The 15,116-nt window shown below is 37.1% G+C and overlaps 1 protein-coding gene across 26 annotated transcripts in view; it reads left to right on the top strand.

The window, feature by feature from the left end:
- Positions 1 to 15,116, top strand: part of Dtna (dystrobrevin alpha) — a 425,345-nt gene that overhangs the window by 354,710 nt on the left and 55,519 nt on the right. For 14 of the 26 annotated variants that reach the window (XM_045134780.1, XM_045134782.1, XM_045134795.1 and 11 more), the window contains 2 exons: positions 4,334 to 4,417; positions 14,257 to 14,349. In XM_045134780.1, the coding sequence (XP_044990715.1) occupies positions 4,334 to 4,417; positions 14,257 to 14,349 (177 nt within the window). Of the gene's footprint in view, positions 1 to 4,333; positions 4,418 to 5,819; positions 6,076 to 14,256; positions 14,350 to 15,116 lie in introns of those variants that run through there. The other 12 variants (XM_045134787.1, XM_004666767.2, XM_045134785.1 and 9 more) reach the window with 2 other exon arrangements.

The following is a 15,116-nucleotide window of genomic DNA, read 5'->3' as shown; positions in this document are numbered from 1 at the left end:
AACATCCCTTTGTGATAAAAGTCCTACAGAGACTGGGAATAGAAGGAACATATCTCAATATAATAAGAGCTATTTATGACAAGCCTACAGCCAATATATTACTAAATGGGGAAAAACTGGAAGCTTTTCCACTAAAATCAGGAACAAGACAAGGGTGTCCACTGTCCCCACTTTTATTTAATATAGTTCTGGAAGTCTTAGCCATAGCAATAAGGCAAGAGACACACATAAAAGTGATACAAATTGGAAAGGAACAGATCAAGTTATCATTATTTGCAGATGACATAATGCTATACATAAAGGACCCTAAAGACTGTACTAGCAAACTGTTAGAGCTGATAAAAACCTACAGCCATGTACCAGGATGCAAAATAAATACACAGAAATCAGTAGCCTTCATATATGCTAACAACAAACACACAGATGATGAAATCAGAGAATCACTCCCATTCAAAATTGCATCAAAAAAAAAAATAACTTGGAATAAACCTAACCAAGAAAGTAAGGAATCTCTACAATGAGAACTTTAAAACTCTCAAGCGAAAAATGGCAGAAGACACTAGAAAGTGGAAAAACATCCCTTGTTCCTGGATTGGAAGAATCAATATTGTGAAAATAGCAATCTTACCAAAAGCAATCTACATATTTAATGTAATCCCTATCAAAATTCCAAAGACATTCTTCATAGAAATAGAAAAAACAATCAAAAAATTCATTTGGAATTACAAAAAAACTCAAGTATCTAAAATAATACTGAGCAACAGAAATAAGGCTGGTGGTATTGCCATACCTAATTTTAACCTATACTACAGAGCCATAGTAACAAAAACAGCATGGTACTGGCATAAAAACAGACATGTAGATCAATGGAACAGAGCAGAGGACCCAGATGTAAGTCCAGGTAGCTATAGCCACCTGATATTTGATAAAAATGCCAAAAACACTCATTGGAGAAAAGACAGCCTCTTCAGCAAATGGTGTTAGTATAACTGGATATATATCTGCAGAAGGATGAAAATAGATTCTTCTCTTTCTCCATGCTCAAGAATTATGTCCAAATGGATAAAAGACCTTAACATCAGACCTGAAACTCTGAAACTACTAGAGGAAAAAAGGGGAAACCCTTCAACATATTGGTCTTGGCAAAGACTTTCTGAATACAACCCAAATTGCTCAAGCAATAAAACCACAGATTAATCACTGGGACCTCATGAAATTACAAAGATTTTGCACTGCAAAGCACACAGTGAATAAAGCAAAGAGGCAACCTACAGAATGGGAAAAAATCTTCACCAGCTACATATCTGATATAGGATTAATATCTAGGATATACAAAGAACTCAAAAAGTTAAATAATAAGGAATCAAATAAGCCAACCAATAAATGGGCTATGGAGATAAGTAGAGCATTCTCAAATGAAGAAATACGAATGGCATATAAGCTTCTAAAAAATGTTCTAAGTCACTAGTCATCAGGGAAATTCAGATTAAAACTACATTGAGGTTCCATCTCATTCCTGTCAGATTGGGTACCATCATGAAAACAAATGATCATAAATGTTGGCTGGGATGTGGAAAAAGAGGAACATTTTTACACTGCTGGTGGGAATGCAATCTGGTCCAGTCATTGTGGAAATCAGTTTGGAGGTTCCTAAAACAGCTAAAGATTGATCTACCATATGACCCAGCTATAGTACTCCTAGGCATATATCCGAAGGAATCATCTCATTTCCTTAGAAGTATGTGCTCAACCATGTTTATTGCTGCTCAATTTATAATAGCTGGGAAATGGAACCTGCATAGATGTCCCGCAACTGATGAGTGTATAATGAAGATGTGGCACATTTATACAATGGAGTTCTACTCAACATTAAAGAAAAATGAAGTTATGAAATTTGCAGAAGAATGGATGGATCTGGAAAGGATTATACTAAGTGAGGTAACCCAGGCCCAGAAAGCCAAGCGCCACATGTTCTCCCTCATATGTGGATCCTAGCTACAGATGATTGGACTTCTGCATGAAAAGGAAAATACTTAGTACAGTAAGTTAAAAAGGAGATATAAAGGGAAGAGAAAGGAAGGGAGGAGGGTACTTAATAGGTTGGTATTGTATATATGTAAGTAGAATGATTGAGATGGGGAGGTAATATGATTGAGAATGGAATTTCAAAGGGGAATGTGTGGAGGGGAGGGTATTACCATGGGATAATATTTATAATCATGGAAAATGTTAATAAAAATTGTGAAAAGATAAAAATAAATAAATAAATAAATTCAACATGTTGATGGTGAACCTTCAATATGAATCTATTTTAAAAAATATTTTCATTTATTTGCAGCAGAGGGTGACAGAAGAGAAAGAGAGAGTGAGAGAGAACCAGGGCCTCTAGCTATTGCAACTAAATACCAAATGCATGCACCACTTTATGCATCTGGCTTTACATGGGTACTGGGGAATCAAACCAGGGTTGTCAGGCTTTGCAGGCAAGCTCCTTAACTGCTGAGATATCCAGCCCTGAACCTATTTTTTCATTGAGAAACCTTGATTTCATCTTTTCAGTGACTAATTTCTGTAGATAAAATTTGCCAAGCTAATCAAAAAGCATTTCAAATCTACTTTCTTTTCCATCATCTAGAGATAAAGCATAATGGGAGATTTTTTTAAAGGGACCAAGAAAACCAAAAATGTTGGGTCAGTTTTATTTTATTTTCTACTTTTTCAAAACTATATTAAAGATTTCATTTTGTTTAAGGTAAAATTAGTTTGAAGTAGGCTTTTGCTGCTCACTGGTAGCAAAGAAACATCCTATAAAAGTAATCCAAAACTCTGAGGTTGCTTTCAGAATTTTACTTGACATATTCAGAGTAGACAAAGTGGTGAATATACTCTTTTGACTTCATTCAATACGTAATGTGTCATCTGGAATCTTAGAACACAATGTTGCACCAGCTACTAGGAAGAAGGTTACTGAGTTTTCAACTGGTGGTAACATGGTAAAGCTTCAGAGGATCGTGCCCATATCCCAAATGCAATAACAAGTCCACCTTTTCCCCCAGTGAAAAGTAAAACTCGAAATTCCAAAACTAACTGTGGTCCTCTAGTTTAGAAACTAAACAATTAAAAATTTTTTTATTTAATCTTTTAGGCTACTGTAACTAATGTCTCATATCTAAAACAATATTCTAGATTGTTAAGTTCAAATGTAGAATGATTGTGAAACTAAAGTTTCTCCTCCAGTCTGGGGAATGTAGCTCACGGGTAGAGTGCTTGCTTACTTAGCATGCATGAAGCCTGGAGTTCCAACCCCAATACCACAAAAGACAGACATGGTAGTGAGTGTCTATAATACCAGCACTCAGGAGGTAAAGCAGGATCAGAAGTGCACAATCATTCTCAGCTACATATGGAGCTCAATGCCAGCCAGGGCTATAAGGAGCCCTTATCTCAAAAAATAAAATGAAATTAATTAGATTTCACTTCAGAATTAATTAAATTTTAAAATGATATCATACCTTGAGCATCATCCTTTGAACTCTAACTTCTATGTCATTTACCATTCAAAATATTATATTTAATCTAAAAAAACAGTCTGGAATTGAGACCATAATCTTTTAATCTGAAGTAAAGCATTGATGACAAAGGGTAATAAGATTAAATAGTGATAACAGTGAGGAAGACACACCTAAAGTGCTCATTTTTTATGGCCATGCACAATTCAGAGGAATACTGAGTATAATTTTCCTTTACTCATCATATGAAAGCAGTGATATTTGTAGGATGCCTGACACCACATGCTCTGGCACATGGGTCAACCCCATAGGAGGACAGGGCTTCCAGTGCTGCTTCATTCCATTTATATTTCAGCCAAAGAGTAAATAAGGCATGAACTCTTACTGACTCCCACCTTCTAGACCAAGGTACTAAAGAGGCCACCATCAAAAGGAATATAGAAATTTTCAAAGGTTCCGGAATTTTCTTCTTTCTATAGAATCTAAGAATCATGTTTTCTGGGCCTCTCGCTTTAGATGGCAGAAGGAAGCCTACACCCTTCAGAATCACTCATCTGTTGAAGAACATGACTCAGAGAGATGTCAAGGCTCACAGTACCTGGACAATAGTTTGTTGTCCTGAGATCTTCCTCCCATGTTTAACTCCACCTACACATTCTCATGGACTTTCTAGCACCAGTGTTATTTGATTGAACTATGTAAACTTTCATGTTTACCTTGGACAAGATAGAACTCTGATATTTCCATTTCTTTCCTCCATGGATAAGTAGCTTTTAATTTGTGACTTGGCTTCAATTTTTCATATGAAAAATATTTTCTTTCAGGCCTCCCAGACCTGTAACCAGCATGAACGACACTCTTTTCTCCCACTCTGTTCCCTCCACAGGAAGCCCTTTTATTACCAGGAGGTAAGTTCTAATCCTATAGCAAAATAAGTCCACCTCTCCTGAAGGATGCTTAGTTCTGGGGTAGCAGAAGTATTCTATTGTCAGCCAAGTGCAAAGTATTATTATTATGTAAAACTAGTTTGTAAATACTACATGTGTTCAGTTCCCTCATTTGGACATGTATAAAGATGGCTAATTAATGTCAATTAATATTATTTCTGGAATTTTGCAATCTCCTCAGAGTAAAAATGTGAGGTATGTCACCAAGAAAGCCCCATTTCTAGCATTTGGACTGGTCTATTGAAGTCTTAGAGTTTAAATTTCAGGATTAATAGTATATCTTGAAATACCTCATTATTCAAGATTACAGATGTAAATAATTCCTCTTCTTGGTGACCTCTAGGGTTTTTGAGGTAAGATCAACTTTAGAATTGTGTTTTCTTACACAAAATTGTATGGGTAATAACAATAACTTTTCAAAAGAGAGAATATGAGTCTCCTCTTATTGCACTAAGTCTGCTTCCATGTGACCAAGGAGCAGGAAACCCATACACTTCTCCAAGACATCAGAAACACACAGAGCTCAAGAGCTGTACTGAGCCAATTGATAAAACATCACCAAAAAAGCACCAGGGAATTATTTTAGGAATACATGAAAAATGCTCACAGAAAAAGCAGGAACAAAGGTTAGGAAAACTGGACTGAGTAACTAGGTATAGGTTCTCAAGCCTGTTGCCATAGAAAAAAATATACTCTCATATTTTAAAAAATATGCATAATCTACTTTTTGCATAAAGGCATAAGGGGTACCAATTTCACTGTAATATTTTGACACATTCTAGAAAATATTTGTCAATGACGCTCAGTATATTTCTAGTTTTCCATACATCCTTATATTTGCCTTCCACTGTGTTTACAATATATAAACTAAACCTGTAACAAGTGGACAGTGATACATTTGTATAGCATGATATCCATAGTGAAATAATGTGATGTAGGACTTCAGAAATCCCCTGTAAGCATCCTCTCTGGGAACTGCCAGCATGAGCAGCCATCTTTCCCAAAAGAAAATCATAGACCTGGACAACTATGGAGACAGGACTGAGATGACGATTCTGTGCTGTTTTTAAAAAGCTCTGCAGAACCAGGTGTGGTAGTGCACACCTTTAATCTCAGCACTTGGGAGGCAGAGGTAGGAGGATAGCTGTGAGTTTGAAGCCAACCTGAGACTACGTAGTAAATTCCAGGTCAGCCAGATCTAGAGCAAGACCCTGCCTCAAAAAAAAAAAAAAAAAAAAAAAGAAAAAAGAAAAGAAAAGAAAAGAAAAAGAAAAAGAAAAAGAATTTTAAAAGCTCTACATTCTGATAATGCCATGCAGAGCTAGACCCCATCCTTAATGAAGGTCATTTTATATCATTTCAGCTCGGACGGTGCTTGTGGTGGATGCGTCTAGATGGATAGCATGACTTTCTCCACCCTAGAATATTCCTATAATATTAAACCGCTATGCTTCTTTCTCTAGTAACTTAAAATATGATCAATCAATTCCCTCTCTTCCTCATTTCAGCCCTTCTGGCATTTTCCCTGTGAACCACATACTTGTTTAAAGCTCACAGTTCTTCCTATCACCATGGAGATTGGAATCCAATTTCTATTCAATAAAGCTGTGTATAATGAATTTCTTTTCTGTCTGAGTGGACCTTGCTCTGTGCATGGGAGGTTTGGTTGAGGTCTCACTGCTCACATCCCTTGCCTGTGGGTTGAATGCTTCCAACCCCATGGCTAAGGAATGATCATTTGTTCATAAAGCTATATGTAAATCAACTTGACCACAGCACATGGCCAGTACACATATCCCTGAATCAGTAGCAGGAGGTCCATAATTAAGTAGATGGTCTTTCTGCCCCAGCTACTGGTGGAGAAGGAAGTCATCAAGGGCTTCTTAGGATTCTGTTGAAAATACTGAACCTGGGCAGGACTTCTCAGTTCTTTCCTTGACATTTATTTTATTTGCTTCATAGCTTCATGCCAGTATATATAAGGTGCATATATGTGAAGAGCACCAAGCTTGGTCTTGTTTGGACAAACCTCCGATTTTTGTTTGTTTGTTTGTTTTGTTTCTGTTTTCGTTTTTGGTAATTTACAAGACCCAAGATGGTGGTTCCCAAGATGCTTGCATTAAGGAATGACATAGAATGTTCTTCAGACTAAATGAATGAGGCAAAGTCCTATGGCCTGGACCTGAGGATTTAACAGGCCTGAAGTGTTTCCTTCCCACTGGTGAGGGCCAGTTACCCCCAAGGAGGATATTTACTGTCTGTTATTCACAATGTCACTGCTGGTCCATATCTGCTTTCTTAGTGTGTTGATCCAATAAGGAGTTCCCCCATGCCAGAAGGCATTGAAAGACGTTCCCATTCTTTCTATAGTTGGAACATGCCTTAGAACTTGGTATTCACCTCTGCCACATCTCAACTGCTGCTTTGAAAATCAAATTAAAACCCAAGCAGGCTGAGATTTATGCTGGTCAATGTTAGGAATCTTGTCCTGCACATATTTGTTTACCCCAAGTTATCAGTCTTTTGCACTGAGACTTAGAAATCACAGATATTTGAAAAAGATGAAACAGAGTGAGGATGGGTTGAAATCACCATGGCAAGGTACTCACCAAATGCCTAGCATTACTGCTGTAAGTCCTTTACAAGCCTATAACTTTGATCATTAAAAGGCATTAGATGTGTCTTTGAAGTCCTTTGACATCCTTCTAATCTACCTCACACAGATTTATGAATGTGTACCTCTGGTTCCCACCACCATCTGTCACATCCCTGTTCTTATATCCTTTTCCAACTATACACTTGATTCATTTTTCCACGAAAAGAAGGAATTCTTTTTAATTTTTTTTTTAAGTTTTTTAAATTTATTTATTTGAGAGCGACAGACACAGAGAGAAAGACAGATAGAGGGAGAGAGAGAGAGAATGGGCGCGCCAGGGCTTCCAGCCTCTGCAAACGAACTCCAGACGCGTGCGCCCCCTTGTGCATCTGGCTAACGTGGGACCTGGGGAAGCGAGCCTCGAACTGGGGTCCTTAGGCTTCACAGGCAAGCGCTTAACCGCTAAGCCATCTCTCCAGCCCAAGAAGGAATTCTTAAAGGCATTTGTATTTATCCTTTGAAGTCTTCTTACATACATGTGCCTGTGTGTGGTGTATACAGGTCTACATCACACTTAATGCTGGTTAGCAGTAGGATACAATATAGGCCAAATAAATTCATAGACCAACTCAGGTCACTCATTTTCTGGGCCATAAATGGCATCCCTATCCTCAATGTTTTCTTGCAAATATATAAGAATATATAGGAAAGAATGTCAGAATTGATGAAATCCATCAACACCAGAGAAAGAATTCTACATGCTAAACATGGCAGATTAACAATATTATATACTTATGAAAGACAGCTTAACATTCTTGCAATTTTTGCAAGGACAGACCAAAATGCCAGTCCAGAAAGGTCCTTTCTCCCGGTCAAGTGCAACATTCTGCCTCCCCCATAGTATCTACTTTCTCTATTGGCCTCCTGCTGCCTTAATAAAATCTCAATTATCTTGACAAATCCCTTACTTAATTTATCTGAGAATGATCTAGTCCTTTCCTTCTTTTTTTAAAATATTTTTATTTATTTATTTGAGAGTGACAGACAGAGAGAGAAAGAGGGAGATAGAGAGAATGGGCATGCCAGGGCCTCCAGCCACTACAAACGGATGCATGCGCCCCCTTGTGCATCTGGCTAACGTGGGTCCTGGGGAATCGAGCCTCGAACCGGGGTTCTTAGACTTCACAGGCAAGTGCTTAACTGCTAAGCCATCTCTCCAGCCCATAGTCCTTTCCTTCTTAAATAAGCTGCTTTAATTACTGCCCATCTCTTTAGCTGCAATGACGTTGAATATAATGGCTAGTTTCTTTGACCTCTAATGTTGGAAGCATCCAATGAAGATGCACAAGCATTTAGATAGTTACAGCTTCTAAATGGTAAACATTCACAAACAAAATCACCTTGGCTGTTATATGTAGCACCTAGCCAGATCTTATTCTACCAAAAAATAAGAAAATAGCTTATAATTTGAGTGGTATATTAAATACAGTCTAATGTACTAGCTAGTAATGCTTTCTTGACACTGGGTGCATGTGGAATGCTCACAACACTGCACGTACTTTTCAAATACTGATTTTTTGCCCCAGTGTTTGTCACATGTTTTCTTTAGCCAACTTGTTGGTTATCTGGTTAATTGGTTTAAGTTTTTAACCAAAGAAAGGTTAATTCTCTGTATCCAACTTAAGTGATTCTAAACATTTTTTCTCACCCAAAGATTCCTCACCTAACAGTCGATGCTTATAATATAATTTAAGAGGATCAATGTACATTATAAGCATTTGTAATTTGCTGGTCCAAAGTGATTAGAAGCATTTTGCTCTGAAAAGAAACTTTTTCCCATGGCTAATTTTTGTATCAGATTAAGACACATCAATTTTCAGTGGTAAAACTAGGTAAATTTATAAATCAGTACTTGATGCCCTTTGAAGATTTCCTCCAGCTTTTCACATTTCCTGGGCATATTGCATGAAATCCCATGATATTCCAAGTAATTATACTCCACAGGTAATCTGCATCTCCTATGGCTCCAGAGCTTCACTTCAAAGCTGGAATTAACCCAGCCTTCAAATGCAGTTCTATTTCATTGCTAAACTGTTAACACATAATTAAAGCCATGGTCACTTCTTCAATTCATTAATCCTCCTTCTCTTCCTAGCACACTTTAGTGTTTGCACGTGCCTGACATACTGAATACTATTCTAAGCTTTCTTGGCAAAAGTACAACTGGAATGGCTTGATGATGTTAGGAAACAACATAATAAATGTGATCAAACAAATATAACCTGAGGATTCACATTTATGCCTAGTTCCTATTTAATAAGGTGGTTCAACAGTTATGTCAGCCTGTACTGATGAACATCTAATTTTCCTGCGAACACACTAACCTGTTTTATATATCTTTGGCTTAAATGTAGCAGAGGTTTTATATTTCAGATATGAGCTTTTGAAAGACAGAAAAAGAAAGGAACAATGTTGCAAGAAATTTTCTCTTGACATAATTAATTATTAGATTCTTTTATTGTGTTTAAATTAGGTTGAGCTTATTACTAGACTCTGTAATTTGGTGAGAAGCATTTTTTTAATTTTATTTATTTAATTACTTTTTGACAGAGAGAAAGAAGGAGGGAGGGATGAGGAAGAGGAGAGAGAGAAAGAATGGACACAATAGGGCCTCCAGCCACTGCAAATGAGTTCCAGATGCATGTGCCACCTTGTGCATCTAGATTACATGAGTCCCGGGGAATCAAACCTGGGTCTTTTGGCTTTGCAGGTAAAAAATCTTAACCACTAAGCCATCCCTCCAGCCTGAGAAGCAAACTTTTTCACAGTTGGAAGTTCCTTGAGGAGTGAACTGATTTTACCAGCCATTCTTCACAAGTTTATCAATTAGTTAAAAATTAATAAAAATCAAAACATAAGTATTTGTTTTTCCATATTTTAACTATTGCTTCCCTTTTAAATACTATCCTATGTTAAGTATTCTAGACTGAATAGTTTGTTTGTATAATAGTCTTGCCCATGAGAACCAATCAAGTCCTTTAAAACTGCTCAGTAAGAGAAAAAATGTCTTTGAACAGGGTTAATGTAGTGGCCCAACATAAGAAAAACTTGCTTTAAATAACAGATTTTAGGTTTAATTAAAAATCAAGGGATCATTTGTGTGTAATTACACTTTAGGACACCTTAAAATATTTCCACTTATGTAAAAATACTTGTGTCCATTGTTAAGCTTCAAAACTAAAGAGAAAATAATTTTAACGATATACATAAAATCTAAAAATCATTCAGTCCTTTCAGAAACCATTATGCCTTATGTGTGTTATGTGTGTTACTGTGTGTGTGTGTGTGTGTGTGTGTGTGTGTGTATGAAAAATTTCAGAGTAATGTAATGCTATTCTTCATTAAATGTGCCATTTTCCAGAGACTGTTTTTATAGGAATTGATAAGATGCTATTTGGCTTTCAGTAGAATAAACAAAATTCAGTAGAATATTTCAAAATTGACTTTTGTAACCTACAGGACATCCAGCAAAGGCCTGATAGAAAGAAAACGAGATGTGTATTTATGCAATGTGGGAAGAGCAGTCTTTCTTCTCCATGAGCCTCAGAGTAGAAAAGATGCATCAGCTAGTATACACACATGTATATGTATATATAGCTTCTATGATAGGTAAAGGTAGTCTATAATAGTCTGCATGCTGGAGATGCTGAGAGCCTGGGAGCTTCTCCATTCGTGAAGTTGATGTCTCAGCATCCTGTGCCGGAAGCCTGGAAGTTCCCTGGAGAGTTGTTGATATTTAGTCTATCTTGGAAGACTAAAGAAGCTGGAATGTGATATCAGCAAGGGATAGACACATTTATTCCATTAGGAAAAGAAGAAGCGCACACCTTTAGTCCCAGCACTTGGGAAGCAGAGGTAGGAGGATCGCCGTGAGTTTAAGGCCACCCTGGGACTCCATAGTGAATTCCAGGTTAGCCTGGGCTAGAGTGACCCTACCTCAAAAAACAAAAAAACAAAAACAAAAAAAAATTAAAAAAAATAGAAAAAGAAGAGAGGAGGAGAAGGACGAAAACAACAAACAAGAAGCAAGCAGGCAATGTTGCCATTTCCTTGGACTTCTTTACATCTGAAGCAGCCACTGGAAGAGCTTGCCACCCTGTGGGAGGGTCTTCACATCCTCAGCTGATGCTCTCTGGAATCCTAACGGACTTATACACGTCCAGAGTAGTATGGCCCTGGTTGATTCTAAATCTCCTCAAACAGGCAAGACCAATCCTTATAGTCACTTAATTTCACATGAAACCACCAAACTATGAAATGTCAACTTGAAAACCTAAAGTATCCTGTAAGATAGTGTGAGATTATACAGCTTTGAAGGGTTCACATTTACCCAAATGCCATCACAGTCTTCACACCCACTTAAGTATGGTAATGTTCCCTTTGCCTCCTGCTTTAAGCCAGTTGGGAGCTGCAGGAGAGATTCTGGTAGAAGAGACTTCACATGAAAAGATTTTAAGGACCTAAATTTTTAGCCAGGCTTGCCTCTCATTCAGCTCACTTTTGATCCATTGTTTCTTAGCTTTCTCACATACTCATCAGCCCTTGGTCATGGTCATAGTTTGGCTTTCCAAAACGAGTGATAAGCATTTAAGGCTGCTCTGGGAAGTATAGAAACTGTTAACCATGAGTACCAACTTCAGAAGCTCTGTTTGACATCAAAAAGAAAGAACTGTAGTAAAACAACATAATCTACTTCTGCAAACTCATAGGTATGCATAGTATGACTCCAATATTTTCAAGAACTAGTTTTCACAAGAATTCATATGAGAATGCAAAGGGAAATAAAAGCTTCTGAATGACTCCCTCAAACCAATACCAGCAAAAGACAGTGCAAAGGAAATGCTAAGAAACAGAGAAGAGATGGGTGTACATAGCATAGTGTCACATCCCTTGAGGGAGGAAAGGGCCTTACAAAGAAGAGGAAGAATCACATGTGAGAGGAAGTAGGCAAATAGAGGAGAGGAAGAGAGACAGACACACAAAGAAACATAAAAACAATAAGACTTCTAAAGGAAATCTATCAAATTGCCCCTTCCTGCCACCCTGCCCTTGTATGGTTTTGACAGTATCCGCAGGGTTCCAACATGCTTCTGGAGTGGTCATGGGTTAGGAACGGCAGTACTGCGCCTGAGGATACATCAGCTTCCTCCCATAGAACCTCACAGAGTAAATTGCAGCAAACAGATCTTTCTGATTGACCTTCTTTTGTTTCCTTCCTCTACTGTTTTTTTTCTTTGTATCCTGCACATTCAATATCAGTGAACATACCTGTATAATGACTGGGCTTTTGGTTTAAGGAAATAGCACTATTATTTCTGATATTTAAAGAGCAAAGGAATAAGAATGCATTTAATTTTCAGGGAAGAATCAGTGTATTTTTCATGGTGTTTTGAACGGTTTGCAGGCATCTAAAATCAATTCTGCAACAGATACATCTGCCCTAAGTTACAAAAACAGGAGTGGGGTAACATTGGGCAGCAGGGAAAGACTGTGATTACTAGAAAATGAACATATCAGTGGCGAAGGTTTGGGGAACTATTTTGGTGGGATAATGGGACATTACAGAAAGCTCTATAATGGGTTAAGGTGGTTCTTGGCCCTAATGGGCAGATTTGTTGATCTTGGAAAAAACTACACTATTTAAGAAATCTTTAGTAAATAATATTAAAAATCAAAAATCTTAATTATAATGTACATCATTTTAATATATTCAGTTACAAATTTTTATGTTTTTTAGGATGTAAGTCTGAATAGGTGATATTTTGTAGTACAACACTAACACTTGCAACCTTTTAGAAGGCTTTAATTACTTTATAATTCCTTATATATATATATCATATAACTAAAATTTTAGTATGTATGCACATGACATAGAACTTCTTGAAATTTTTTTTAAAATCTCACAGTTTAGATACAATAGTTAAATACTTGGTGTTTAAATTGACCCAATTTTCTATACTTATCCCCAAAATTGAACATAATTTTAGGTACCCCAATTTATAGGTCAAATTCCTAATATACAAAGGAAAACCTTTTTTTAAGCATATTACAAGCTCCATTATAATGCTACGAATTTCCCAATGGAACATGCCCATTCATCACCAGATGGGTGGAAAGTTTGGAGGAAGCTAAGAAGCAGATACTGTGAGTGGCATCTTAAGGCTGTCAGGACTAAATGTAATGCTGTGCTGTTTCCATACTTATTTATTACTCCTGTAATAAATATTGGATAGAATTTTTTATGGTATCTGGTCACATGCAATATAAGTGCACACTTCTTAATCTAATAGCAGAGGTCAGATCTGGGATCATGGTGGCTTGTCTGCCCAGGCCAGGTTTAGATGAACACTGGATATCTAAAAACATCTCAAATATTTAAAAACCCTAAGAGGTTTGTGCACACAGAGCCTGGATGTAGACGGGGGCATTTCTGTTGCCCTCATTTCTATTCTCGAATGCATTGCTGTGTTTACGTTCTTCTCGGCTTTCCCCGTCTTATTAACCAGCTCTCCTCCCAAGGACAGTGAAGTAGAGCAGAACAAAGTGCTGGCTAGGGCTGCTCCAGCTTTTCTGAAGGGCAAAGGGTAAGTTTAAGCCAGAGTGGACTGGAATCCTGAATTAACTCAACTAAAACTGGAGGGATTTTTTTTCCTTTTTCTTTTTCTTTTTTTTTGTCAAAATTACTTTGTGTGTGACTTTCTTTGCCTTTGAGAAAACTGCTCTCTCATAACCTGACTAATAGCACCAAATTGTTGTTTGGACTGGAAAAAATGTGTGTTTATTTTCCCTTCCCCCTTTTAACTTTTAAGTAACTAACTTGATTTGAGTATTCAAAAAGGCACTTAATATACGTTTGTGTCATTCAATGTGTCTATCACACAAAATTTCTCAGCCTTAGTGATTAAAGGATGCAAATCTGTTTTCTTAAAAGTTATTCAACCTAATGGCAATCTTTATGTTTAAAGTTGATGATATTAAATTGTGAATTTCCTAGCCTGGATTCTGCTTGTTTCTGGTAGAACATCGCTCATTATTCTCCCTCGACTACCTTGGTTTTCTGAATGCTTTTCTACCACTCACCTAATCCCTCTCTGATTATTTCAATCTACCTTTCTTAATCCTTCTTTCCTCCTGCCCTGTTTAGGATACAGTACAGCCTGAACGTGGCAGACAGACTAGCTGATGAACATGTTCTCATTGGGTTGTATACCAGCATGCTCCGGAACAACCCGTCATGGTTAGTGCACCATGGTTAGGCATGGCTGTTAGACTGTCCTTGTAGAGGGAACAGTTTGAACTAGTGACAAGTGTCAGAGCCAAGTCACTGTATGTCAAGGGTGTCACTATGGCACCTTTTACCTAGTTCAGTTATGAAGTCCTTTGTGATTCTAGTTTATATGCTTTCCATCACAGAACTCCAATCTTTTTTTTTTATCTTAGCTAATATGAAAATGGAATGATAAATATTATCATTCCAGTAGATTCAGGGCTCTGGGTCCCCCCAATTGGTTCTGTGTCATGAGTCATTTCAAGTTATCACAGGATGGTGATGTTATATCACAAGGATGTAAGACCTCTGCTGAGAAACAGCTTCATTTCACCTGAGATAGAGATAGGAAATAGGGATCAAAAAATGGAAGTTATTTCTTTCATAATGGTATCCATGGGAGAAATGACTTTTATTTACTGATAAATGTGTCTGCATGTCATCCTGATAAAGCCTATTTTCAAGTCACAGAAGATGCAAAGTTTATTTCAGATACATTCAGAACTTCACCGGGCTCTAGTGTCAGGATAAAGGCATTTGGAAAAGTTTGCTTTGTTTTTAATTGTGATATAGGAGATCAGTTAATGTTTTTAGATTTTAATTATAAATATACTTTGATAATTTCTAGTAAAAGTTAAAAAGCAGAGTATATATATTTTTTTAATTTTTTTTTTTTAATTTGAGAGCGACAGACACAGAGAGAAAGACAGATAGAGGGAGAGAGAGAGAATGGGCGC

The sequence above is a fragment of the Jaculus jaculus genome, chromosome 15 (assembly GCF_020740685.1).
Source record: "Jaculus jaculus isolate mJacJac1 chromosome 15, mJacJac1.mat.Y.cur, whole genome shotgun sequence".
Taxonomy (NCBI): Eukaryota; Metazoa; Chordata; class Mammalia; order Rodentia; family Dipodidae; genus Jaculus; species Jaculus jaculus.
This window is presented reverse-complemented; position numbering and strand designations above follow the sequence as displayed.